The sequence below is a fragment of the Anthonomus grandis genome, chromosome 8 (genome assembly GCF_022605725.1).
Source record: "Anthonomus grandis grandis chromosome 8, icAntGran1.3, whole genome shotgun sequence".
Classification (NCBI taxonomy): Eukaryota; Metazoa; Arthropoda; class Insecta; order Coleoptera; family Curculionidae; genus Anthonomus; species Anthonomus grandis.
In genome coordinates, this window is record NC_065553.1 from 15757964 (window position 1) to 15785660 (window position 27697).

At 32.4% G+C, this 27697-nt stretch overlaps 1 protein-coding gene across 1 annotated transcript in view; it reads left to right on the top strand.

Annotated features, from left to right (window-relative positions):
* The window catches only part of LOC126739912 (protein BTG4-like), an 86504-nt gene that overhangs the window by 37116 nt on the left and 21691 nt on the right, over positions 1 to 27697 (top strand). Inside the window, exon 3 of the mRNA XM_050445738.1 lies at positions 18406 to 18594. Coding sequence (XP_050301695.1) covers positions 18406 to 18594 — 189 coding nt within the window. The remainder of the gene's footprint in view (positions 1 to 18405; positions 18595 to 27697) is intronic.

A 27697-nucleotide genomic window follows, 5' to 3' on the forward strand; every position in this document is an offset into this window, starting at 1 on the left:
GTCAATTTTGTATGTTGGTCTCTTAGAGAATAATGGATGAGATTTTTGGATTTATTCAGTGATAATTAAAACGAGCCAACCGTCTTACGTCTTCTTAGGTCCAACATTTCCAATTATATTCATCATTTCTACTAAACATTTTAAATTCCTCTAATGCAATAGTAGCCATATAATCACATTTCAATCATCATTCCTGTAAAATGTTCTACTGCTTGTTCTACACAGATGTTAAAGAGATTATTTATATATATTCTTCATTTCACATGTGCCATCATTATAAATGTTTTCAGATGGCATCATCAAATGCTTTCTGGATATTTATCATTATTAAGATTGGACATTTTTTTACTCTTATGCAAGTAATTTATTTTTTTGAAATCATAGTTTACGAACGACTGAACCAGTTCCAATTATCGTTTTCCCACTAAAAAAAAAACTTGAAAATATGCAAATCACCTGCGTCACTACACAAAATAAACGTGGCTCCTTGGTTTATTTATTAAAAAAAAACGTGGAAATCAACTTGATATGTCCTTGGCCTCCGATACTTTTATTGACGAAAACATACTGATAATTTAAATATTATTTATTTTTTTGTTCGTTTTTTATTGATTTATTTAAAATCACAGCTCTTCTTGCTTAGGTACTCTATAGGGTTAACTATATTCAAGCTGGTATGTAAATATTGTTTTGTCAAGGGTTAATGTAAACACGTGCCGGAAATGCGTGTTTATTTGGGTCATCAGTGGCTTTATCATAAAAACTCATTAATTTCTCCTGTTATATTATAAAACAATTTAATACTAGAACATTAGAATCTCGAACTGAAAACGTGCCTTCACCACTCCCATGTACAAAAATATCAGTTGCTCGACGAGAAACGTGAATGTGGCAATTGCTTCATTTGGTAATTCCATTTGCGTCTTATACCCGTCCCATACTACGGAGCTACGTTCTAGATTTTACTGAATTAATATTATGTTTAATAATTTAACTACTTAAATGGCAAATGTGACGCCATTTTTTTTTTGTTTTCTAATGGTAATTTAGTTTTAATTATTGTGTGGGTTTACATTGGAGCAGTTTTTTCATAAAATAATTTGGAAAATGGCGAACTATTCTGAGGTGTATCATGTAGGAAAAATACAGCTTGAAGATTATACGGGTAGTAATAGTAAAATATTTATTTTTTGTCCTTATTGAAAGACGAAACACAAGACTTAAAAGCGCCATATTAGGAAAAGGGAAAATTGATAAAGTTGCATACACAGGGTGTTTCAATAATCGTGAGCGCGGCTATATCTCGGGAACTGTCAATCTTACATCACTGATTTTTTTTTCATTTTAAAAGTGGCCAAGAAAAACTGCTGGAAATTATTTTTGAGCTCAAAATTTGACAACTAGGGGGCGCAATTAAAACGTCAATAATTCAATTCCAATTATCTCCGGAAAATATCAGTTTAATGTACGTTTTTTAACATAATTAGTGGCGTTGGAATATTTTCCATCATTTTGTTCAAAAACTCATTGGCGTACCGATCTTCATAAATTAGGGAAAGGTAGTGAAAGTGTAATTGTTTAAATGGCTATAACTTTTGAAAAGACTTATCCGATATCCGATTTTGTTTAATTTAGGCTTGATTAAAAGCACAATAAGCACTTTTAAATATTATATCGAGTAGTAGGCGAAAGGCGTAGCATTTTTAACTGGGAATATCCTACGTTATAGAGTAAACTTTAAACTGAGTTTTAGAAAAAAAATTATACATTTTTGTAAAAAGAAAACAGCTATGTTTACTTAGAACAAAAAAATATGTAACATCGCCGGTTTTTTATAATTTTGAATGTTTTTTTTTTAAATAAAAACTTTATTTTTTTAGTATAGCTTGTATTGGTTATTATAACTGGTTTAATTTTCATAAAAAAAAAATTAAAATTATAAAATCGTTATTTTATTTCAACATAGCATTATAATAATAAATAGAACACCACCTCTGTTTATTATGTGTGTTTTATATAAGAATGGAAAATTAAAATTTTGTGTAAGGTTTATCGTTTTCTGTCTCCGTTGCACATTGACTCTTTTACTCTTTCGTCTGCGCATTTCATCGGCCACTTGGATATGGTTGAGTTGTAATTATGTTACAAAAAGGTACCTACCTTAAACTGAAATTTTTCGGAGAAAATTAGAATTGAATTATCGACCTTTTAATTGCCCTCTAGTGGTCAAGATTTGAACATAAGAATAATTTCTAGCATTTTCTCTTGGCCACTTTTATAATGCCAAAAAAATCCAATGATGTCAGATTGACAGTTCCCGAGATATAGCCAAGCTGAGTGAAACACGATTTCGATATTTCTTCAAATAATGCCTCAAAAAATTAAATTTCCTTTTTTCGTAGTTTTTCGGATGTTTTTAGTGATTTTGACGGCATTGTAAGCACAAATTATCTAATTTATTCGAGCTTTAGAGGCAGTAAAAATGTATTTATATGTAAAAAATTTCTACTCATTTATTTTTCTCACATAGGTCTTATGGGAAGTAATTGGATAACTTTGTAAGAGGATAACTTTTTAATGAAGAAAGTTGTTTAAAATTTATTTTCTGTGAAGGTTTTGGCAGTATGAAGACTCTTTTTAATCCATTGATAACCCCAAAACGGCTGTATAATATACATACAAGGAAACATTAAATAATCTTTTTGGTAAAGGAACTCATCACCTTTCATATGAAACGAAAATCAATAATATAATAATCAGAAATTCCAAATTTTGAGATTTTTGTAAAGCATTTGACAGAATCGACATTTTTTAAATCCATTGAAAATCTTTTCAATAACAGGAATCGAAAGAAAGAATGCAATTTATTAATAAAGTAAATCAAATCAAATCAAAAAAGTTTATTACCAAAAAAATAGTTATAAATATAATTAGGTACATAAGAAAAAAAAATTGACAATTTTTGGTAAAAGGAACTGCTTCGCGATTATACAAAACCGATAGCGCAATTTGCGTGAAACAGGCCTTGAAAACATTATAAATAAACACAAAAAAAAATTCCTAATTAACCTAAAAAAGAACAAAACTAAAACTAAAAAGGGCAGAAACAAAAAATGGCAAAGCAATTTGGCTGGCATGCGACGGAAGGCAACAAGAATAGACAAAAGAGAACCACAAAAGTAAGATTGAACAGGCCAGCTTATCTTTGGTCTTAGTTGATTTTGCAGTTTATACTACTAGGTATCTACTACTAGTCATACTACTAGGCATCTCGTTGGGAGTTGAGAAAAATTTGCTTAACCTTGGTGTAAAATTTATTAAGTGACAAATCTTTAATATTATTTGGCAAGTTATTCCACATTGTAACTCCGACAACCGAAAATGACTTGTGGAAGTTACTTGTTCTATGTTGAGGTATCCTAAAATTTCCAACATTACGAGTATTGTGTAAATGAGAGAGAGTAGTAAATAACTTATTTAAATAAGGGGGTTGACCCGACTATTATTTTATATAAATTGACATTGACATTTTGGTGACATTTCAAGTATACCGGGGGGCACTTTTTGTGATATTTTTGACATTTGTCCCTTTACCCCCCTAAGAGGGGGGGAGGGCACTTCCTTATTTTAAATGGAATGACGTGTTTTTTATTCTTAAATACGAATCTACATAAAATATGAAGTCTGTTTACAAAAAATTTTTAAAATTGCTCTGCTGGTTACGGAATTATGATCAAAAATGTTTTGATTAAATTTAAAAATAATTCGAATATTTTACCATAATAACAGCCGGTTGCCATGGAAATCCTACTGTTTATTTTACTAGTATGGATGGAAATGAAAATCCTAGTAACAGTAGGATTTCCATAGCAACATAACAAGCAGTGTCACATAAAAATTTTGACGTGTTATTAACAAGTAAATTGTGTTTAAAAAGAAAAAAATGGAAGCGAATTTCAGTGTAGAAGTAGATATGTTGTTAATTTTGGGGGAGTGCAGAAAAAATTATAGGGAGGCTGCAGTAGTGTGGGCCGAGAGGTTTCCGGATATTCCAAAATCTCATATGGCCTTTAAGAGACTGGAGACCAGAAGTCGTATGACTAGTAGTCTAAAAAGTAAACGACGAAATCGGATTAAAACGCAAACAGATGAAAATAAGGCAGTTGCTGTGTTAGGAGCAGTAGCTATTGATCCTCAAATCAGTACCAGGCGGCTTGCTTTAGATGCTGGAATTAGTCAATCATCAATTATAACAATTCTGCACCGGTACAAGTTTCATCCTTACCACATTACACTTTATCAAGAGCTTTACGGACATGATTTTGAGAATCGCATTAATTTTTGCACTTGGATTTCAACAAAAATGCATGAAAATAACCATTTTTTGAGAAACGTTATTTTTTCTGATGAGGCTTCTTTTAATAATTGCGGGCAGGTAAGATTTAACTTATTTAAATTAGAACATATTCAAGTTTTGGTTGTTTGTTTTTCTAAAAGGTAAACAGGCACAACATGCATTACTGGGCAGCAAATAATCCTCACTGGATGAGAACTGTACCAAATCAACATCCCTGGTCTGTGAACGTATGGTGTGGTATTTTCGAGGATAGAGTTATTGGTCCGCATTTTTTCCAAGGTCATTTAAATGGACAGGTCTACACAGATTTTTTAAGAAATCAGTTACCTCGACTACTAAACCAAAATTTAAATCCTAACGTATGGTTTCAGCAGGACGGAGCTCCACCCCATTATGCCATACAGGCCCGTACTTATTTAAATGAGATTTTTCAAAACAGGTGGATTGGTCGAGGTGGTCCTGTCAACTGGCCTGCTCGTTCGCCAGATTTGACCCCCCTCGACTTTTTTTTATGGGGATTTATAAAAGACAAAGTAATGGCTAGTGCACCTACAACTCCAGAGGACATGAAGAACAGGATTCGTTTTGCTTGTTCATTAGTGACACCAGCAATGTTATAGCGGGTACGAAACTCATGTCAAGAAAGGATAAGAAAGTGTTTGGAAGTCGAATGCGGTCACTTCGAACAGCTCCTTAGGCATAATACATAGACGATAAATAGTTAAAAAGTAGGAAATAATTTGTTTTCATTGTAGTAGAATATTCGAATTATTTTTAAATTTAATCAAAACATTTTTGATCATAATTCCATAACCAGCAGAGCAATTTTAAAAATTTTTTGTAAACAGACTTCATATTTTATGTAGATTCGTATTTAAGAATAAAAAACACGTCATTCCATTTAAAATAAGGAAGTGACCCTCCCCCCCTCTTAGGGGGGTGAAGGGACAAATGTCAAAAATATCACAAAAAGTGCCCCCCGGTATACTTGAAATGTCACCAAAATGTCAAAAAAAAATTTGCAGCCGTTTTTGACATATCGCATTGTAACACTTTAAAAAACTCACCCTGTATATAAAGGCATATATGTGTAATTTTCTTCATCTCCTTTCCATATTTAAAATAGAATTTATGTTTAAATAAGGTGTGGTATGCTCCCGATAGGCAGCGCTATAAGAGTAAATGAGTGAAATAAAAAAAAAATTGAATCTTCGGTTTCTCAAGAAATATTCCGGCATTTCAATAAGCACCAAATTAAGCAACTTCATTTAATTTAAGCGACCTTGTATCTTTTTTCTGTTTCTGAGATCCCAATGGTCACCCTCGAATTTCAGACACCCTGCGCCAGACCCTTTTGCACGAGTTTCTAAGAGAACAAAGTGGTTCTCACCGAATCCTTTTAAAAAATATAAGCCCCGAAAGTGAATTAGCAAACCGCTAAGAAAAAAAAAGGAACAAAACCAAAACCTGATCAACATAATTTGGCGAGTTGATATCATACGATTTCACAAGTGGGTTTCATGGATGGTTGCGCTCTTCTTGTTGTCTGCTGAGTAATAATGGCGGTGGTCTCTTGCGTAAAATTGTATATTTTTTATTTTCGTCGGTTTCGCAAAATCGTCCAAAGTCATCCATCGCTGGTAGCCGTGCTTACAGCCTTGAGTTTTCAAGGGAGACACGAAATTGGGTAAGCGGGTAAACACGCGAGAGTTTTCTCGGTTGTGCTTTTTTATTTATATCTTTTATTGCGTCGCTAAAAGGAAAGGTTCTTGTGCCCAATTTTAATTTAAAAAGAAAAGACCCAATCTGTCTGCTTAAATCCGCAATATTTACAAACACATGCCGACGTTATTAAATTAATTTACTTGTTTTTCGGAGTTTTATCTCGAGCAAATTGGATTATACGCCAGAGATACGAGGTAATTGAATTATTTTCGTCCGTTTGTTTTCACTTTTATGTGAGGGTTTCGAGTGATTATTAATTTTATCTGTCGTCATACAAAGGTATGTTTGATCACCTCATTACAGATAATCATATTTGTTTCGTGGAATTTTTATCAATACTAAGGATTTTCCAATTCAGACTTTCATTCTAAAACATGTAGCGCACTTATACGTGTTAAAAAACAAACATGCATTGTCTAGTTGGACATTTTTGTATTCGGTAAACACAGTACTTATAAAGAAGGCTCATGGACGTTTTCATGTCATTTACCTTTTGCAATGGATCTATTTGCCTAACAAATAATACATCAAGGCAAAATAAAAAACACCATACTTGGTCATGTTTTTTAGAAAAAAAACATCGTTTTCATCACCTGAGTAGGCACTGTGTGATTGCTTATCTTAATTATATGTGGATTTCTCTATATGTTGGTAAATATGATATACAATGGCCTTATAATAGATTCTTAGGTGTGTGTGATTTATGTAGTTTAAGGCTGCGTTCTTTTACGGCCCAATTAATTTGTCTAGCCTTTGTTCTTGTACATCCGAACTACAGCAAATCCTCTATAGTAGTGCCTCACAAACGCTGAAAATTCTACAGACTTGGATATTCTATATATTTTTTTTGCGAATATTACTAATTTCTCTAATTCAATAGTCCATTCCTGATGGTATATTGTGAGAATATTTCCGGAATATTTTAATAAATTTCGAAAATATACAGACATACTTAATATAATATTTAGTCAGGATGATATATTATTTAATGTACAGAGAGAGAAAATGTAAGATAATTTCCGTAAAACACTTTTAAAACTCGACGTTTTATCGTTTGAGACAAAAATAATTGGTTTTAATTTTTTATAATACAGGGTGTCCCCTTTCAAATAGTCAAAAATGCTGCAGTATATACAAGAACCATAAAAAAGTAGTTTGAGATAGGACATCGATGGTCGGAAATGCCTCGTTTCTAAAATACAGGGTGTTGAAATTTTTCTGTTTTTTTCCCTTTTTATTAAAAACGTTTTAAGCGATTTAAATGAATTTTTTTGGTTTTAAATGATAGGTGGTGAGGCAACTTTTTGAGAAATTGCAAATAACTTGAATTGTCCAGAAACGTTTTTTTGAAAAAAACATTTTTTTTTCCGGAATACCTATTTTGCTTATTTTTAACACAGCCCTTGCATTTTTGTGGTCCGACGCACCGTTTTGGTACAAAAAAATAAAATCACAGGTACGCCATTGTTTTTTTGAAAAAAACATTTTTTTTCTGAATACCTATTTTGTTTCTTTTTAATACAGCCCTTGCATTTTGTGGTCCTACGCACCGTTTTGGTCAAAAAATAAAATCCATACCAAAGTTCTTTATTTTATAATTTTTATTTTATTATTTTTTTTTATTACTCAAATATTTTAGGCAGTTTTTTGATGGTACTCTTCATAAAATAAATAATAACAATAATAAAGTGTGTACATATCGAAAGTCAATTTTTGCAGAAGAACGAGATACCATACCCAATTGCAAATAATGTCGCCAGAAAGAATATTAGAGATCAGAAAGAACTCTGGTTCCAGCACGATGGCTGTCCAGCGCATTTCGCTTGTACTGTAAGGGGGGCTTTCCTAGATCAGACCGACAACACCAGGTGGATTGGTAGAGGTGGTCCAGTCCCTTGGCCAGCAAGGTCACCTGATCTGACACCTCTTAGACTTTTTTGTCTGGGGCGCCATGGAACAGCTTATCTACGCAACACCTGTAACCAACAGATCATCCTTGTGTGGATTTAATTTTTTTGCACGAAAACGCTGCGTCGGAGCGCAAAAATGCAAGGGATTTGTTTTATTAAAGATGAACAAAATATTTTGAATTTTTTTTTTCAAAAACTGTAGCGGCTTATTTTTTATAAAAAATTTAACACATGTGCTGGAACTCCGTCCCTCGACAGCTCAAATCACCTGCAATTTCTCAAAAAGTTGCCTCACCACCTATCATTTAAAACCTAAGAGTTCGTTAAATTTTTAATACAAAGGAAAAAAATTGTTTTTTTTTTCGAAAAATTTCAACACCCTATATGTTGGAAACGAGGCACTTTTGACCTTTTGACCAACACTTACAGTACATCCATTTTCTAGTCCCCAGGATCCCACCCTACTATCTTTTTTTTTTGGTTTTTGCCTTAACCCAGTCACCCTTTTCTATGAAACTGGTTACTATTTGGAAAATTAGTAAAACAAGGTTCTTATTTTTTTTTAACACTCGTTACATACTTTTTTTTTTAATTAACATTATCTTTCTCTTTTATCATATTGTTGGAACTCACTCCTGTCAGAAAAACTCGCTAGCTAGCTTTATGTCAGGAACACACTCGTTTTATTGACAACGTCAGATTACACCTTTCACCTAACTGGCGTTGGCTGTCGTTTAAATGTTTCCAAGATAAACAACAAAACTGTCTATTAAAATGTTACGAAATGCCATCCCTTATAAAGGAATAATTTGGAAATTATTGGAAGTTTCTTAATTATTTTTACCGATGGACACGAATGGAAAATTACGAGAAAGAGTCAGTCAAAGCAAGCAAGTACACAGAAAAGTCTAGAAAATTGAAACTTACAGGATTTACAATAAATTAACGTAAATGGACTCTCAAACAAGATGAATAGCTAAAAACTAGACTTTATGGATGAAAATATTAAACTCAACGTAAATAAACTTTATTAACCAACTTAAACGACAAAATAAGATCAAAACAGTACAAAAACTATGGGAATAATAATTAGCGTATTTACATTTGCATATTATGCGTTCATTATCGTTCTCTTTCCAATTCTGCAATGAACTAATAAAAACTTATTTTTATTTGCACGTAAAAATGTTTGCCCTGTCCTGCAAGAAGTCCAGGTTTTAGCCCATTGGATTTTTACTTCTCAGCATTTTATAAAAAAAAAATTGTACGAAACGATTTCTGATTCATATCGAAACGAGTTTTTTTAGGGTCATGTGGTATTGAAGCACTCACAGTATAGATTCATATTTGTAATTTATATTTTTTCTAATTTAATTTCGTATTGATTGTAAACCACAAATATTTGAATATTTTACAATAAAAAATAGAACAACAAAAAAGCGCACTGATGGGTGATCCAAGATAAAGGGAACGCTCTTAATATTTTCAAATTTCTAGTAGTGTCATGAACATACCAATTTTTCTAACCAACACTTTTTAAATGTTTTTTTACTGATAAATTTAAATTATTTTGAAGTTATGTATCAAAAAGTAAGATGTTGATAGAATGGTCAATTTCCCTTGAAATTTGGAACAGTATAACAATTATTTAAATAATTTAAAAAACGTACTGGGTAATTTCAAAATCCAATTCTTGCGCACGCGTAAATTTACAATTGAAAATTACAATTGATTGCCTGTCAGACTTGCTTGTTTATGGTTTTAAATTTAACAAAACATTAAAAACAATTTCAGAATGTTAATAACGCCTTTTAGCCCCTAAACGTTAACCTCAACTTTTTTCTTCAAGATGGAGCTCATATACGCCATGTTGACACAAGATGTTAATATGTCAGTTAAAGCCACGTCTAAATGTCGTTATACGGCAATTACAGGTATATGGCTTACAGTTTTTAAGCACTTTTCAACAGCCTTCATACAAATAGTAATTTAAATACCAAAAAACGTCACAAACTGATCGATAATCCTGACATTTTAATGTATAAAGCGGGAAGTAGGATTAGTATGTACTACGTGACCAGAATGTATAATAAATTAAAGATCGATAACAATAGAATTAAATATTTAAATGAAAGTTTTGTCCATATGAAAAACGAAATCACTCGCTTATTACGTAATAAAATTATTCTTTAATATTTTGTAAATAACTTATTTTCTCTCTGACTATGTACTTTTAGCACAAATTATTTATAAATATATATAATGGAACAAAAGACTATACTAAGTTTCTTCTGCGACTCCTATATGCTTAAAATGCATAAAATCATATTGTATGTACGTGGTTGGCAATAACAATAACCTCCAGCGAACGGTTACTACTTGTTAGCGAAGTAATAAAAATGGCCAAGATTGCTCAAAGTGTAACGACATCTAGGCGATGATGTCATTCGCTGACAGTAATCATTTGTCTTGCAAAACGTGTCTGCATTTTTTTCAAAGTTAAAAGAACAATAACAAAAAAAAATCTTTCCACGTTCTATATAAATACGGATAATGTAAATGTAAAAAATCTTATTCAACGCGTCTACTAGGAAGCGTACGATAATTTCATCAAGGATTATTGGTAGTTTTCCTTCTTCCGTCTGTGTTATGGGCGACTATCTTTAGGAAGGCCTTGTATAGCATTAATACAGTTAGAAATAAATACCATTTATTTTTTAATTTTATACATAACCTTAATTGAAAAAAACGAATATTGAAAACCCCTTTTGGCCAACATCCCTGAATCAGCTTAATAAGGTGCATAACATCATTGAGAGGTATCCCGATCTAGTTTTAACAAGTTTGTGCTGCTCAGCCTTCAGGTCAGAGATGCTCTTATAGATAATTTTAAAACAAGCAAAATTTGAAATTAATGAACATCTTACTGCTTTTTTTAACTGTTATTTGGTCACCTATACATCAGAGATATGTAAGTGTGCAGAGGAAATTTTTGAATCAATCAATGCGTCCGTGTATATCATACCATCTTGGCGTTCAAAGAGGTCCTAGTTTATTCAAGCATCACCAGTGTATGGATTCTTCTTAATATTCAATAAACTGAAAAGACATAGATTGAGATTGAGATTCATTCCAACAGTTAAAGATTTGCTATACATATATACAATTTTTCTTTGTCATTGCAAATTGCTGTGCTATTACAATTTAGTTGTGTAACTTATATAATTATACTCTCGCAGTACTTTAGATTAACTATTATTCTTTATTTATTCATGTAATGTTGTGCCAGCCCTATTAATTGTTTACTGTGGGGCTGCTTCTAGATAAATAAATAAACATTCACGTAAAACAAAAAAAATCGATACTGTTACAACTAAAAACCCCAATATTATTCATCTGGAATAACTATACTCGAACGCCCTTAAATATGTTAAATCATATGTGCCGCACCCTACCACAAGGACATCCTGTATCCTGTTGATTTCACGTGTTTCGATTTGAACGCGTATAACGTTGTTCTCACCCCCTCTAGGCCCGCCGCGCCGTCGCCCTTAGTCAGTTGTTCCCACATGCCCAGCCATTCATTACAAACAGACCTTAGAGTCGTTAAAGGGAATCAGCTGTTTTTAAATGGCCCTTATCGCCCCCCGTTCCCGTTTGAAATTCTTCTGTGATCCCTTTAGGGGGTTTTTGTTGAGTAACGAATTTTAACTGGTTGGTCGATATCCTGGCATGTGTAGTTGATACAGATAAAGTTTAGAAGAGGGTTTTTTTTTGGTGAAGAATTATGGGTTTTTACTTAAAAAAGTTTATTGTTGGGAAACATTATAAAATTGTTGGAAAGAGCAGCTTCCACCGGGGATAATATACAGGCAGGAAGTTTTTCAGAATGAATTCGATATTAAAATTCTTTTTTATTTGCTGAAAAAATGCAAGTCTCTACTTTAGTTAAGCAGTTGTTTGGTGATGAAATTTAGGAAAATAAACGAAAATAAAAATCACCTCCTGAGAGCCGAAAACGTGTATCACATTATATATAGAAATAATGTTTTTTTACTGTGAAAGTAGGAAAAGTGTAATTTTCTTGATGAAATACCCAATGGCGTTGAAAATTGGGAGAGGCAAAAGGGGATGTCAATTTTTAATTGTTGGATATCAGACAGCACAAATCTATTCAAAGGTTTCCTATTTTTTGAAATATGAGTGTCCAGTGGACTTGCGTTTAATTTCTCAAAAAAAAAACCATTGGATGTTCATAGGAATATACAAATGGCACAAATTTACCCGGCCATATGACCATTAAATAAAATTGTTCACTGCACAGATAATTTCTTGATGCAAAGCGATACATAAAATAGAAAATAACTTTTCCTCATCCATAATATTTCCACATAACTATGAAACAAAGAATGGGATGGAGGTTCAATAACAAAAATTTCGGTGAAAACAGTTCATGAGACTTCCATACAGTTGCAAAACAGGTCCAATAAACAGTACTAGCTTGGTTCTCATTTTAAACACATCCATTGGAATTGTCCATTGTCCAACGGTTTTTTATTAATGTTTGATCAATGACTTTTTATTTTATTGCTTAAGCCATGAGATAAATAATTTCGTACAGCCATAAGACGTCCAATATATTCATTAAAATGAAGATGCTGTTTTCGACAAGAGATGCATGTCTAACGGTTCTAGAAGTCCAATGTCTTTTCATTTCTATTGGTCTAATGGCTTTTCACTTTTTTCAATCCATGGCTAGAAATATAACTAAATCCATAGTATGTCCTATACATTTTTTAAGAAAAGATGAACGTTTGATGGATCTATAAAAATATGAGTTTAATGGATTTTGATTAGTATTTATCAAAAATGGTTTCTAATTTTTGTAAGCCATGGCATTAAGGTTTTCTTAAATCCATGGTATGTTATGTATATTCATCAAAATAAAGAAACATTTTTTGACCAGTAATGGATGTCTACATATGAAAATATGTGTCTAATAGCTTCTCAAAAAAATTTATCCATTAGACTCAGGCAAACTAACAATACGGCTAATAAATCTCCATTGGATTAAGATAATTTAAAATCCTATTGCTTGTACAAAATTATCATCCAGAGTATGTCCATAATTATTGATTAATCCATGGACATTTCGCCCTACATTAGACAGGACATACATTGCACGATCTGTGTTGTTTCCATCTGTGTATTAAATTACCTTATTTCAACCAAGTGAAATACACACAACCGCAATGTCTAGGGATATTTTGAATAAATTTGTATATATATTTTTTAATATGATCTTTTTTTTTAAATTTATTTGCAAGTTTAAGAGTAGTTTATAAGGTAATAAAAAAACCCAAAAAATTTTAAATAATTTATATTTTTTCTAAAAAAATGCAAAAAAATTAAAGTTGTTGAGAAACTAGGTTTTACAAAAATTTAATTCTTAATTTTAAATTAACAAAAAATAAACAAAAACAATATTCAATAACTTGTATGACCTCCACGACTGTTCACAACTGCTTGACATCGTCTGGGCATGCTTAGAATTAAATGATCAATATCATCTTGGGGTATCTCTTTCCAGGCTTCTTGAAGTGTCAGAAACAAAGTTCTTCTATTGTCTCTTGGTCTTTCCATACGAAGAACTCTTCTTTGAAGCATATCCCACATGTGTTCAATGGGGTTTAGGTCCGGGGATTGAGGTGGCCATGGTAAGACATCGATATTATTCATTTCTAGAAACTCTCTAGCAACCCTTGAAGTGTGTGGTCTGGCATTGTCGTGCATGTAAACAAAGGTTTGACCAATTGCTGCTGCATACGGAATAACAACAGGTGCCAGTATCTGATCCACGTATAATCTGCCAGTTAAAAAGTTTTCTAATAAAATGAGGTCTGTTCTTCCTCCAATACTAATGTCTCCCCAAACCATGATGGTTCCGCCACGAAAAGAATGCACTTCCTGGACATTGCACAGGCGGTTTGCGTTTCCAGGCTCTCTCCACATGCGAACTCTTCTTGAGTCGGGGTAAATTCCAAACCGAGACTCATCAGTGAACAGCACATTTGCCCAACTTTCATTTTGCCACAACAAATGTTCTTCCGCCCACAAAAGTCGTACTCCTCGATTACCCCAGGACAACGGTTGCACCCTTAAAGGCCGACGACTACGTAGGTTGTTTTCATGCAAACGTCGGCGTACAGTATCGGCTGAAACCTCAACGTTATGCACTTGCTGTAGCATGATTTGCAATTCTGGTGCTGTTACAGTGGGGCGTCTTCGAGCATTTAAGTGTAAAAAGCGGTCCTGTAGAGGGGTTGTAATACGTAAGCGACCTCTATGCCTTTCCGCCACATCGCCTTCTTCTCGATACCGTGCATATAAGTGTGAAATTACGCTTTGAGTAGTGCCCATGTTCACTGCAACCTGTGCTTGCGTCATACCACCATCTAAAAGGCCCACCGCTCGTATCATTTCTTCTCTCGTTAAATGTCTGCGCTGCATGGTTAGCAAGAACTATACTGAGCTCTATGAACAAACTTTTTTCCAAAAAAACGCAAACACTTTTTTTTGGTAAAAGAATTCAAGACAATAAATAACGATATGTGTATTTGTTTATTTATTTGAGATAAATAAATTAAGTAGAAAAATGTACAGTGTGGTTTAAGCAGTCTAAAATAAGGATAAAGTCTAGATATTTTTATATTTATAGCAAGTAAATAAAATTTTAACAAATTAAAAAAAAAATTAAGAAAATTCTAAATTATCCCTAGACATTGCGGTTGTGTGTATTTAGGAATAATCTTAATGGAAGAAACACATAATCACATTATTTCCAAATGTGAAAGAGCATGCAAGTGCATACATTCTGTACTGGATTATGGTTGTGTTTTTTATGGATCACCTAAAAGTGGATCTCATCCAATATAAAGCTTTACACATTTGTTTGGGTGCTATGTTCTGCTCCTAAATGCCCTATTAGTAAAAGCGTTAGAACTACCACTCCAATTGGGAAGGAATATGCTAGGTTCCGAATTCTTATCAAGCATATATTTTTGGACATAAACTTACTAGATAAAATTAATCAAATAAATACCCATGACTTAACAAACAATACTGGCAAACTGTCCCATGTTAAGCGAGGTCTATCAAGACATTTATTATCCTATATTAGATACTATAATTCCATTTGATTTCCATCGGTACAAAAAATTCCGTTTTTATGAAGGCATGCATATTTATATGGATGCTTCAAAAACTGCAGAAGGCAATGGAGCAGCAGTTTTACATTCATTCTTTAAATATAAAATGTCAATATAAGTTCATACAAAGTTCAGCATCTTTTCAAGCGAAGTTATAGAAGCACTTCCTTTTATACTGCAATAGAATGACAATGTCTCTGTTATTTTGTCAGACTCTAGGTCTGTGCTATAATTTATTGAGAAAAGATATTACTCATGGCCATACAAAGTTGATCCAATCATATAGAGGGAAATTAAAAAACTTATTTGTTTTATAAATCTGATGGAAAAAGGCATAAATTTTTTTTTGGGTTAAGGCTCATATAGAGATCACAGGAAATGAAGTTGTTGACAAGCTGGCATAAGATAGTATTAGTAATGGAATTCCTCTACTAGACTCACTTGGATTTAGTGATGTGACGGCAATAACAGAACATACATTATTTACTAAATGAAATGATATTTGGAGATATTGTAAGTTGGTACCTAAGATGCCTTTATATTATTGGCATAAAGATCTAAATTTATAGTTACTATAATTAGAATGAAATTTGGGCCTGCCGTTTATCCAGCTCATCTTAATAAGATAAAAGTATTACCACTGAAGTTAGGCGATCATAATCACATATTTTTTGAATGTGAAAAATATATCCCAGTTATCCAGGTGTTGTTTTTGAATCTTATATATGTTTGCAAAGTAGAATGTCCTTTTAATGTCATGCATTTACTCTCTTTTTGTGTAAACATGTTTACATTTTTAATTAGTTATTTCAAAAGTATGAGTATTTAGTTTTAGCTTAAATTATAGTTTAAAGTACAAGAACTTTCTTTTTTACGTCATCTATGTTATCCTATAAATATATCGGTGGTCTACTCCCTTGTCCTGTGTTATTAAAATGTCGCCCTAGTGTAGGCTAGTGGCGTGAAGAGTGTGCCCTTGTCACGTTTATGTTAAAATATTGAAAATTGATAGTTTTAAAAAAAGTTAGTATTAATAATTAATAGTATGGCGATTGAAGCAAATAAACATGTTTTATGATACAACTCTTTAAAACATGGTTGCAGGTTTTTGAATCGAATTGAAGTGATAAAATAGAATATTGTTAATTTAACATACAAGAATGCAACTGGCTGTATGGTTAAAGTGGTCACAAGAAAGGGGAGGCGATGTCAAAAGCATCTTGTATCTACCTTACTGAAGAATTTCCTTGAAAGATATAATCATTACTGTTCTATGCAATTAAATATTTTCTCTAATTTAAAATATATTAGTTTGATATTCTGAGCATCTGGATAATGCATGTCATTCAATTTACCATTAAATCGGTATTATTCGCCACCCTAGGTCATTGTCACTAATTTAAACTAATCTTAGGTTATGGCAAACTGGAAAATACCTAAAATTATCTGTCACGTGCCAAATCACGCGGTCGCCAAATAGGAGAACACAACTGTAAATGATATCTAAAGCCTATTACATAAAGTTCACTACTATTATATAGAAGAGAATCAGGATAAACATTTATTTTTTTTTAGCACCAATTACTGCAATAAAACAATTATAATTACATTTTGTCATGTAGTCCTCACATAGAAGACCACAACTGTAAATACAATTGTCTTTGTCGTCAGCCACCAGCATGCCCCACATATCAAGATTTTAATTTTGTAGCAATAAAATCGGTTTAATTATATTTTATAAATTTTAAAGCAATTAAAACTAGTGTTTTATTATTCCAAGGTTATTATCGGTACCTTTAAAATTTAAAACGAATAAATCAAAATGTTAGAATATGTTTATTTGCCATTGTTCATTTCACCAATTTAATGTAACCCTGCTTGTCACATGATCGACCAAGAGGTCTATACTTAGAACAGCATAGCTGTCAATAATAAATTGTGAATAAATAATAAATTGGGATAATTGTTAAAAGATATTTCTAGTAGTAGTAATTCGATTTTTTTAAAGCATTACCCACAAGTTTACAAATGTTTTTAAAAATAAATTTCCCAATAATTTGATTCATGCCTCAAACTACCTATTGTGTTTAACTACATTCCGCACTACACACTTATGTAGGTATATTGTTATCAGAACGGTGAATGCTATTGTAAAATGATAATTATTACTGCTCACAAGGCGCCATTTTATTGCTAAAACTGATAATTCACTTAAATATTTACTGGTTGGCCTCCGAGACAACTTGACTTTAAGCCCGCAGATATTTTGAAATTTTGTGCATAATCGTCAAACCTGATTTCAAAACGAGAAGAGTATTTAACCTTTTTTTCTATTGTTCATTTGGAACCGGGCGGACGACCTTTCGATATCGCTCACAAAAATCATTATTACAAAAGGTAACCTCAAGTCCGTTTTACAAAACACCGTTTACGAAATAATAACAGTAATAATCCGAACTGACCTTTGTTGCTGCACCTCTTGATCCCTCGACTCCGGTTGAGCCAATATAATTTGCCTATAAAGGTTGGTTTATGACCGCTGATAGCTTTTCACGTCAGGGTGAAATTTTCAATTTCCACGAATCCAATTGGATTCTGTTTCCGCTCCGGTGGAGTGTTCAGACGCGATTGGCTTTCCAACGGTTTCCATTTGGATGCGCCCGTTTCGCCGCCGGGCAGGAAGTTGTCGCGTATGTAGAGGAAATCGAAGCATCAAGTTCTCGGCTTGATTTGTATTATTTGGAAACATGGTTTTGGTAAATACATCGTGATGTTCTATGTGTGGAGAAGTGAGGCTGGGTTTTAATGAGGTATTAAGTTTAATATCAGTTGTTAATAGCTGATACAAAGAACTCTGTTCTTAATTTTTTTAAATAACATCAATTTCTATGCTAAGCTGGCAAAAAATTTAAGTTAAATTAAAGGCTTGAAGGAAAGCTTAAGCCTTTAAAACTTTTAGAAGATCTTGTTTAATCAGCTATAAGACAAATTTACAAAACAATTTTACCATTAACCAATGATAACTGTTTTGTGATTTGAGTATCATACCAAAAGTTTCAACTATAGGACTATTAAGTTAAGAAATCAAGAGGAAACAATCTAACTTCTACACTAGAAATTTGCTTATACCACACTTGTTATACAATGCACTCTTCTCATTGTAAACTTATTCATTTGTATTAAAATTTCTTTTTTATTATTTCAGGTTTGAGAGACACTGGTTCCCAGACTTGCCCAGCAAGGGCCAGGGTTACCGCTGCATCCGTGTGAACGGCCTCAATCCCGTCGACCTCACCCTAGAGATGGCCGCCCTCAAATGCGGGCTGCGCTACAAGGACCTCAGGCTTCCTACCGAACTGACCGTATGGGTTGATCCTACTGAAGTGTGCTATAGGTCAGTATACTTTTGAAGTTTTCGCAAGAGGATCTCATGATTCACACAGTCGAACGTCTCACTTAAGTCGCAGAATAATACTGAAATTCTTTGAAACATCCAACAGTGTAGAGAAGTACAGAATCAGAAATGTCTTCATTACTATTTACCTTACAAAAACATGTTTTTGGCATCCAACAAGAAAACTTTTCAAAAAATCTTTTTAATCGGCTTAAAATGTGGTCAAAGCAATTAACATATTCCAGTAATTAATTTAAATGTTAATTTATACAACTAATGCATAAATATGGTTAAATTTAAATTTCCTTTTTTCTGTATATTTTTTCAAATCTAATTGCATGAACGTGGACTGCTTCCTATATAATAACGTCATTTTGGCAATCATTTTAAAATCGGGTTTCCTGTTGCTGTGAGTCAAAATAGACTTTCACTTGGCTGAGGTTATGGCCTAACAATTTTTTATTTGCAGTTCTGTATTCGGTTGTTAAATGCAGCTATTATTATTTAATTTTCTATGACCATCATTTTGCCTGTTCGTGTAGCATAAAACAGTAACAATTAGTTATTAGTTCCACTCCTACTACAAACGTAGAAATTGATTTTTTTTTACTAATTAGGCTTTTAAAGCGCTCGAATAAAATGGTTGTAGTGATGCACGTTTTTAAAGCTTACGATAAATTAAAATTTCCACGAATCCGACACATCCGCGCGCGTCTGTCCCCGACATGGTAAACAGCTATTTTTTGCAATGAATTTGCGACGGATATCGTTTTTCCTTTGTGTCATCGTTAGGCTTAGTTATATATTATTTCAGCTTTAGTAGTCTATTTAATGATGGTATTCAATGTGCAGGTTTTTGTTTATTAAGCTTTTCATCAACAACGTTTTGTTGCACAAAGTTTTGCAGTAGCCTAGGAATGATTGAACTATAAATTTAATATGTATAGAAGAGATAAATTACATGTTTAAAACATACATTTCTTAATAGTATGGTGAATGTTTTAACAACTAAAAAAAACAGTTTTATAGGTCTTTCATGCTCTTGTTTATCACACTAAATTCTTCAACCTTTTTAACACAGATGAGTAGTGAAAGCATTTCGCTTTTATAGTATGTTTAATCAAAGATTTGGACTCCATCATCCCCTTGTAACTATTTGCATACACTGATTTAATCATTGATCACCTCTTATATTCTGGTTTGCCAGATAAAAATATTAGATGTGATACTTGAGATTGAAATGTGATTCCTGAAGTAATATCTATTGCATTTGTGGTCTAGATAAATCTAAGTGGAATATATGAGGTGAAATTGTAGTATTGAACCCTTGACCATGACAGGTCGATCTTACGTCAGGTACGAACTTTTTCTTGTGATATCTGGCATGCTTTTGACACTTTAACTGAACATAACTAAATTATATAATTTATTAGTTACAGGAAATGGTATTTAAGTAATAATTTTATGCTTAGCGTAAGGACGATGCTGGTCAATATGATTGCATGAAATAATGGTGGTCAATTGACGAACTAGAGAAAGTAGTAGAAATAAATGTGTATATTATTACAAATAGCAGCTCGTAAAGTTCATGCAAACATATGAATGAACTTTTATTTTCAAAATACAATAATAATTGTACAGTACAAAGATTATATGCGGTTCATTTTAAGCCTTGTTATACAAAGGAAAACAAATATTAATGAGATTATGCCTAGAACATAATATTTAAGATTCAAAGCACTCAATATAAACTCATATAAAAACAAACTAAATAATTGAAATAATAAAAATCCCTTCAGTACTGAGAACCAAGAGTGTTCGTTGTGTTAGGAGAATAGAATATTGTCATCTACCCTCAATATTTCCTAGTCAAGCTCCAGAAACTCTTAAACTCACTAAAGTGAATTAAAATTTATTAAATGTCAAAACCTACAGATTTCCGAACAATTTAGCGGATGAAAGAGTCTTAAGGTGAGAATTATCTTAGAGAACTGATTAATGATTTTGTAAGTTAGCAAGTGGTTTAGTGGTTAGGTTAGCAACATTTAGTGGACAGTCAAACAAAGTGGAACACTTACCTTGACCCCATTTATTCAGGACTAGAAAGTTAAGGATTCAATCTTATTATCAAATATTAAGCCACATGTATTGGAAAATAGCATAATATCTTGCTGTAACATATATATAATCATACAGTATCAGTCTACCAATAGAGAGAATTTCTAACTCAGAAACTTATCATTGGCTTATTTTTAGTGTAAAGCCTCAAGATTTCCATTCTTAAATGTTCAAGCAGCAGAAAACTCTTTATTAATAACATATATCTCTACAATTGCAACTTTTAAGAAAGGCAAACTTTTCTGACCAAAAACAATACAGATTACAGCAAGGAAGAAGTTGAATGATTACTAGTCCTATTGTAAATCAGAAGTTCAAATAGCACCCGAAAACACATCTATTTTCCATTGTTGGTTCAAAGGGAGGCTCAAAGCTATCATTTCTTGGAGACATCAAAGATTAAAATTGAAGAGATAAATTGTACTACAAACCACCATCATAGTAATATACTCTGATAATAGAATTATGTGAATACTGAGGTGTAAGCAATAAGTCAATTATGCTGAGTTTCAGGATAAGCTCCAGGAAAGAAGAGAAGTGAATGAAAATCGAAATAAAAATAAAGAAAATAATATATTGTGTGTTTATGATGACGAGGATAACATTATTTCAGACACTTTATTAAAGGTCTCTCTGGAAGAACTAAGAATCAAGCTCTTAAAAACAACACCTTCTCGAGCAGCCGGAGTGGATGAAATATAGTTCAGTTCAGAGATCTATTAGAATCTTTGATGTGCCGCGAATAATCCGTGTGCCGGTGTTGCTTGTATTGTCACATGACATGCATGTATAAATCGCAAAATTTTATGTGCAAAGAGTGATAAAGTAATATTCTAAGCGATATTTAATCATTCCATCAAATAAATAAATGTTTTAAGCATTTTTTTAAGAATGTATACATTTGATTCGTAAATTTTGACCACATGCGCCCACGTACTATTTTGTTAGACGTCTGACCTTAGTCACAGCCACTCAAGCGTGAAAAGTTGCACAGGTCCGGCCTTAAAATTTATTTGTATTTAAAACTTATTATTCGGGATTTTTGGGTTTAGTTTTATTAAGTTAGGAATTCCGGATAGTTGATAGCAAAATAATATTTAATGTAACTATAAGATTTAAGTACGTAAAATCATTTTAACCAAAATTTTTTATTTAATAAGTTTAGTTTTTAGCGCCATCAGTGGGCTGTTTATAACTAACAAGTGATAAGAGAATAGGTCGTACGAATTACTCATCCGAGATCCCCTGTTTGGTGGAACATCTTTTAGGACGAGTTTGTTAAAATTATCAGTCCAACCCTTTTTTGCCATGTCATGTGTATCATACCAGGTTTCATCTAAATAACGTATGGATCTTTCTTCCTTCCGAAATTTTTTAACATTCTCCTAATATTCTATACGCCACCTGACAATTCGAGTACTTTCCATTATAGCAGCCATTTTGTTAACCATCTTAAACTCAAATCCAAGTTTTATTAGGTATCTCCGCAAGGTTGAGACTGCGAAATGTTTGTCCCTTGCTGATAAGGTGTCCTTAACCATCTCTATAGTTGGAACCTCATTGTTTTTGTATTTAGAATACACAACTTCCCTTAGCAATTTGGCAATATCCATGTCAAGTCCCTTTGATTATCCTAGCACTACAGTTATTTGTGATCTGAGGATCATTTCTTAGATTGTTATAGACATTTAAATAAATTTGTTTGGCTTCTGTACTTAAGCAATTACGTTTTAAAACCCGTAGCTTTAGTAAACCTGTAAACCGTAAAACCTGTAGCTTTTACTTCCCTGGCTTCTTCCTCTGCCTCCTCAACACTAGAAAATGAACCATCAGAACTATATGAGGGTCCAGATCACTCTTATTGTTTTAATCACAAATGTTATTGTCTTTTGTTCATTTTTCACACTTTCCTCTTCATTTGCCAAATTTTCCTGCCTATTTTCCCAGGGTCGAAACATTTTAAGGTCTTTAGGTATAATACCAAAACAAAACCACACACATACAAATAAAAAAACACACTTCCTGATAGTAAAAACTGCAAAAAATTTAGACGAATACAGGCCGAATTGTAAATTCTTCACTTTCATAAATGTGTAAAAAGCAAAACCGGCAAGACACATCAAATAATAACCTCACATGACCCCCCTCCCAACTATTAAAGGTGATAGACCCATCCAACAGAACTAATTTATTGATTAATTGATCCTTAAAGATCCCTTTAAAAACACGACGAAAGTAACACAAAAAACAGTCCAAAAATTTATCTGGGTACGGCCCCGTAATCCTCAAAATCAGTGGGATAGAGAAAGATACACAATCACTTGCACAGCCTAAAGTAGGAATCGCCAGATCTCAGGTGTTTTATCTTTGTTTAATAGACTAGCTAAAAAGAGCTGACAGTCTAGGAGTGCTGCGAAAGTTTAAAATGATTGTAAAATGCTTGGATTTTAGTCCGCGGTCAACTTTTTGATATTATTTTCTTTTTAAAAATGGACATTTTCGAAAGAAAAATAAAAAATAGTGTAAAACATGGGGTTTTACGTATATTTAAAATGATTTCATAGATAAATTATATGAAATTTTGCCATTTAAACATGTATATCATGCGACAATAAATACGACATAGACGCACGGACTATTTAGTGCGGCATCTGCGACACATTAAAGATTCTAATAGTTCTCGGAACTGGACTTGGTAGAGTATTAAAAAGCGTTATTGATACGTTAATTTACTCTCCTATTTAATTAATGGGTCACTTAAAAATGGAAAATTTCCAAATCTTATCAAAATGCGTACCTTTATTGAAAAAAGAAAGGGTCAAAATTTGACAAAGCAAACTATAGGCCTGTATGTGTTTAAAGCCAAATCTCTTAAGATTTTTGAGTTGTGTTATTCAGAAAGGTTAATTTCCTACCTTGAAAAGCACAAACTGTTAGATAATTACGAAAATGGTTTTCTTAAAAATAGATCTACTTCCACAGCTATCGAGTGTCTGCAATTTGTGTATGATGCATTGGATGGGAAGGATTATGTGGTTGGACTATTCTATGATCTAAGTCGAGCCTTTGACACGATTGATCACAGTTTGCTGTTGAAGAACTTCTGCCTGCGGGGTAAGAGGAGTTGCTCTAGACTGGGTTGAAACATACTTGCAGGGAAGGCAACAGACAGTGGTTATTGATAGGGTTAGGTCCGATCTATAGGGGGATGTAGCGTGTGTGTATTGTATGCGGATGATACTAATACTTTAATAAGAAATGGTAACATTGCCAAACTGTCAGAAGATTGTAACATTGTGTCGAATAAATTTCATGAATATTGTGTATATAATGTTCTTGTACTAAACACCAGCAATACAACTATATTTATGCAACTATTTCCCAAAAACATTTCCATAAATTATGATCTTCTAGTTAAGTTAGCAGGCGGCAAAACAATAGAAAGCTCTTCGAGTGTAAAATTTCTTGGGCTCAATGTTGGTCAGAAATTAACGTGGGGGAGTCATATTGATAAGCAGTTATTGATAGGCAGTTAAGAAATAATGTTGATAATGTAATAACGAAGAAATACTAAAAATGAATTACTATGGGCTATTTAATATTTTGGGGCATCAGCACAAATCAATAGAGTCTTTCTAATGCAAAAAAAGATTTTGCTATCTATGGAAAATATAAAACCAACCTTCTTATGTAGGGATATTTTTAAAAAAATACAAATTTCTTACCCTCCATTGTTTATATATCCACCAATTAATAATATTTGTTAAATAAAATGAATCAAATGTTGATAAACATTGTACCAGTCATCAGTATTCAACAAGGGGAGCACAGAATTTGGTTCTTCCTTACTGCAGATTAACTGTATGTAAGTCAGAATTCACTTTCATGTATTGGGGTAAAGTATCAGAACCGAATGAAATTTATTGAATGCATATTGAAAGAAAGAACCACTCCAAAATTTTAACATATTACAACATATTACAACATTTTATTCGGTTCAGGAAATTTTGGATTTTTCAGCAACACATAGTGGAGATTAAAATCTCCACTGTATTGTTTTTTTATTGCAAATTTTAATGAGAGTATTTTGTTCATTCTTTGCTATGACTAGTCATATAAATTGCTGTAAGTTCTTTCCTGTAATTTGCTGTGGTTTTATTGATGAATAGATTTAGTTTTTTTTTGTTTACCCTACAAAAAAAGGACAAGGATACTTTCTCAACTTACTTCAAGGTTACCTTAGTAAAAATCTTATATGTAAAAAATAAGTATTTCACATTATTGCGATACCTACGTACGGATTACATGCGGTATGTTTGCGAAAATTCCACCATCATCGTCATGATTATATAGAAATCGCAGTTCAACTTTCCATATTAAATGAGCGTTGATTATTTTATTAGTCACATGGCGTGGCGTCACTCTGCGCTAAGAGTTGGTTAAATAAAATTTGTTTAAACCAAGGTTGATCGAAAAAATAGACAACGTGCAGTGTCATTTAACTGTTAACTAAATAATATAATCCTATAGACTTAAACCGAATTTGTTGTTATGTGAGGCTCTATTGCCTTATTATGAGCTTAGAGATAATATTAACGACGAGTTGTTGTTTTATGTCGTCTATTAATTGTCGCTTAAATGCAAAACTGTCGACGTCGTTATCATTGCTGATAAACGAGCAGTAATTATATATTTTTTGCATTTAACGAGCATCGGGTCGAAGGCTGACATTTCCTCCGTAAACGTTAAAAAATCTGTTGCTTGGCTAAGCAATAAATAACCTCGTTTAATTACAAAAATCATGGAAGCGTTATCAAACGCTGCTGGAAGATTTCTTGGTTATATTTCTCTTAATTCGTCCCTGATAAAAGAGATACTACCTCGCCTAATTACAAAAAAATCATAGAAACTTTATCAAACGCTGCTTGAAGACTTCTTGTTTAAATTTCTCTTAATTCGTCCCTGATACAAGAGATACCAATCTAGTACCACATATATGGTAACGTTCGGTGTTTGAATCACGACGGTAATAAAATCGCAGTCATGTTATGTGTGTTCTCGATCATTTATTCAACGGTTGCAACGTGGAACCCTACCTCAACTGGTACTTTCGAAGAGAAATTTTGTGTCACTCCCACAACACCGTTGCTTGAAAAAATGATTTATCAAACTGCAATTATTTCTGATATTCATTCTTCAATTTGTATAGGTTAGAGCTTCAAGAGGTTTTACGTAAGCGTTAATTTGTCATCCTACGTTATTTGTTGTATAAGAATTATTGATAAAAAAATTACATTTACATTTTACCGGTAATCATTATTGGAACAGTGAGTCAACTGCGTTTAAGGCACATTTATGTTTTACACGGTTTCTTTAAAAGGTTACAGTTATGTATATATACTGAATAATGGTTTTACAATATTCTTCAGTGGACTTTAAAGCTTTAGAAGCAAAATGTTTGCCTTTAACAATGCAAATTTAATGTGAAATCCACAGCTTTCATCTTTCTATTTACACGTCATTTAAATAAGAAAATCGAGAGATTTTCTTGACATCCAATTTTAAATCTTGAAAAGTCTCGAGCCATGTTCCGTTTTATGTTAAATTTATTCGGACATTTTCTGTTTTTTTATTGTTTTTTGCTTTGATCCTACCTAGTATATACAGATAATAAAATTTGTAAAATTAAGAGCGAACGTAGAGGTACTATAATGATTATGATGAGTAAGGAAAATAAAAAAATAAATAATTAATATCGTCATACTGGGTTATAACGGCTTAAGTTACCGTATTAGGCAAAATAAATAAATATGTAACAAAACAAAATTTAGAAAAAAGACAAAATTAAGTTAATTAGTTTTTTGTTGGCTGTTTACGATGACCCAACACTCCTCTTCTAAATATGAATGAAAAGATATAAAATTTATTTAAATTAATTACAGTTTTATGTTTTTTTTATTGGAAAAACTTAACCCAATTCTTTGTTTACTTTCATCTTATAAACTTTCACCCAAAGAGGAGATCATCGTGGCGGGTTACAAACAAACGATAAGTTATCGTATGATATTCATTTAAGGGTGAAAGTCGAAGAGATGTAGAGGGGTAAATTTGGATCAATTTATACAATAAAGTAGGTTTTATGGGTCACCTGTAAAAAGTGTTACAGATATTTATTTTGTATATTGTGTGTAGTGAAACATGGGTATATACCAGGCCAAACTGTTAAATCCCGCTCTGAACCAAATTAACTCTTCAGGGTGCAACCTTCCATGCTTAATTATTTCAATTGGTTGATTATTGCTTAATTGTTCATCACTTATTATTGATTTTTAAAGAATTTAGTTATAGAAGTTATAGAATATAGAAATTAGAAAATTAATTAATTGCCGGATTATTGGACAAATCACTTTTTATATCAAACGATTTTTAAAAAAGAGAATGAAATTTTTGACACGTTAATTTCATCATTTCTAATTTTTAGAATATAATTTAAAGTTTACGGATGAGTAGCATGATTCCTTCTGATTTCCTTATTTACTGCTTTCTCTTCATAATTGCTCATATGTTCCTTTTATTTCTTCAGCTCATTTTCTAGTCTTGTCTGCTTTCTTCCTTTAGGAACGTAGTTTTCTTGGGGATCTTTCTAGGGTACAAGGCTATGCATTTTTTAATTTTATTCCATTTTTTATTTATTTTCTACCATTTCATTGATGCAGTTTTGTTAGAGGTCTTTTGAAAGCTTAGATTTTTCTTTAATCTATTTAAGGTTTTTGGCTTAAATTTAATACTTTCAGCATCATTGTCCCTTCTCATTTCCATTATTTATCTAACTTACTTGTTACCTCTGCAAAATTGATTTCAATGATTTGACGATGATTTCAACAATTTTAAGTCTATTTTACCTGTACCACTTTACTGTATAAAATCAGTTTTCTTGCTTTGTACTGAGATTAATAAAAATTCATAATTGTAACTCACACTTGTG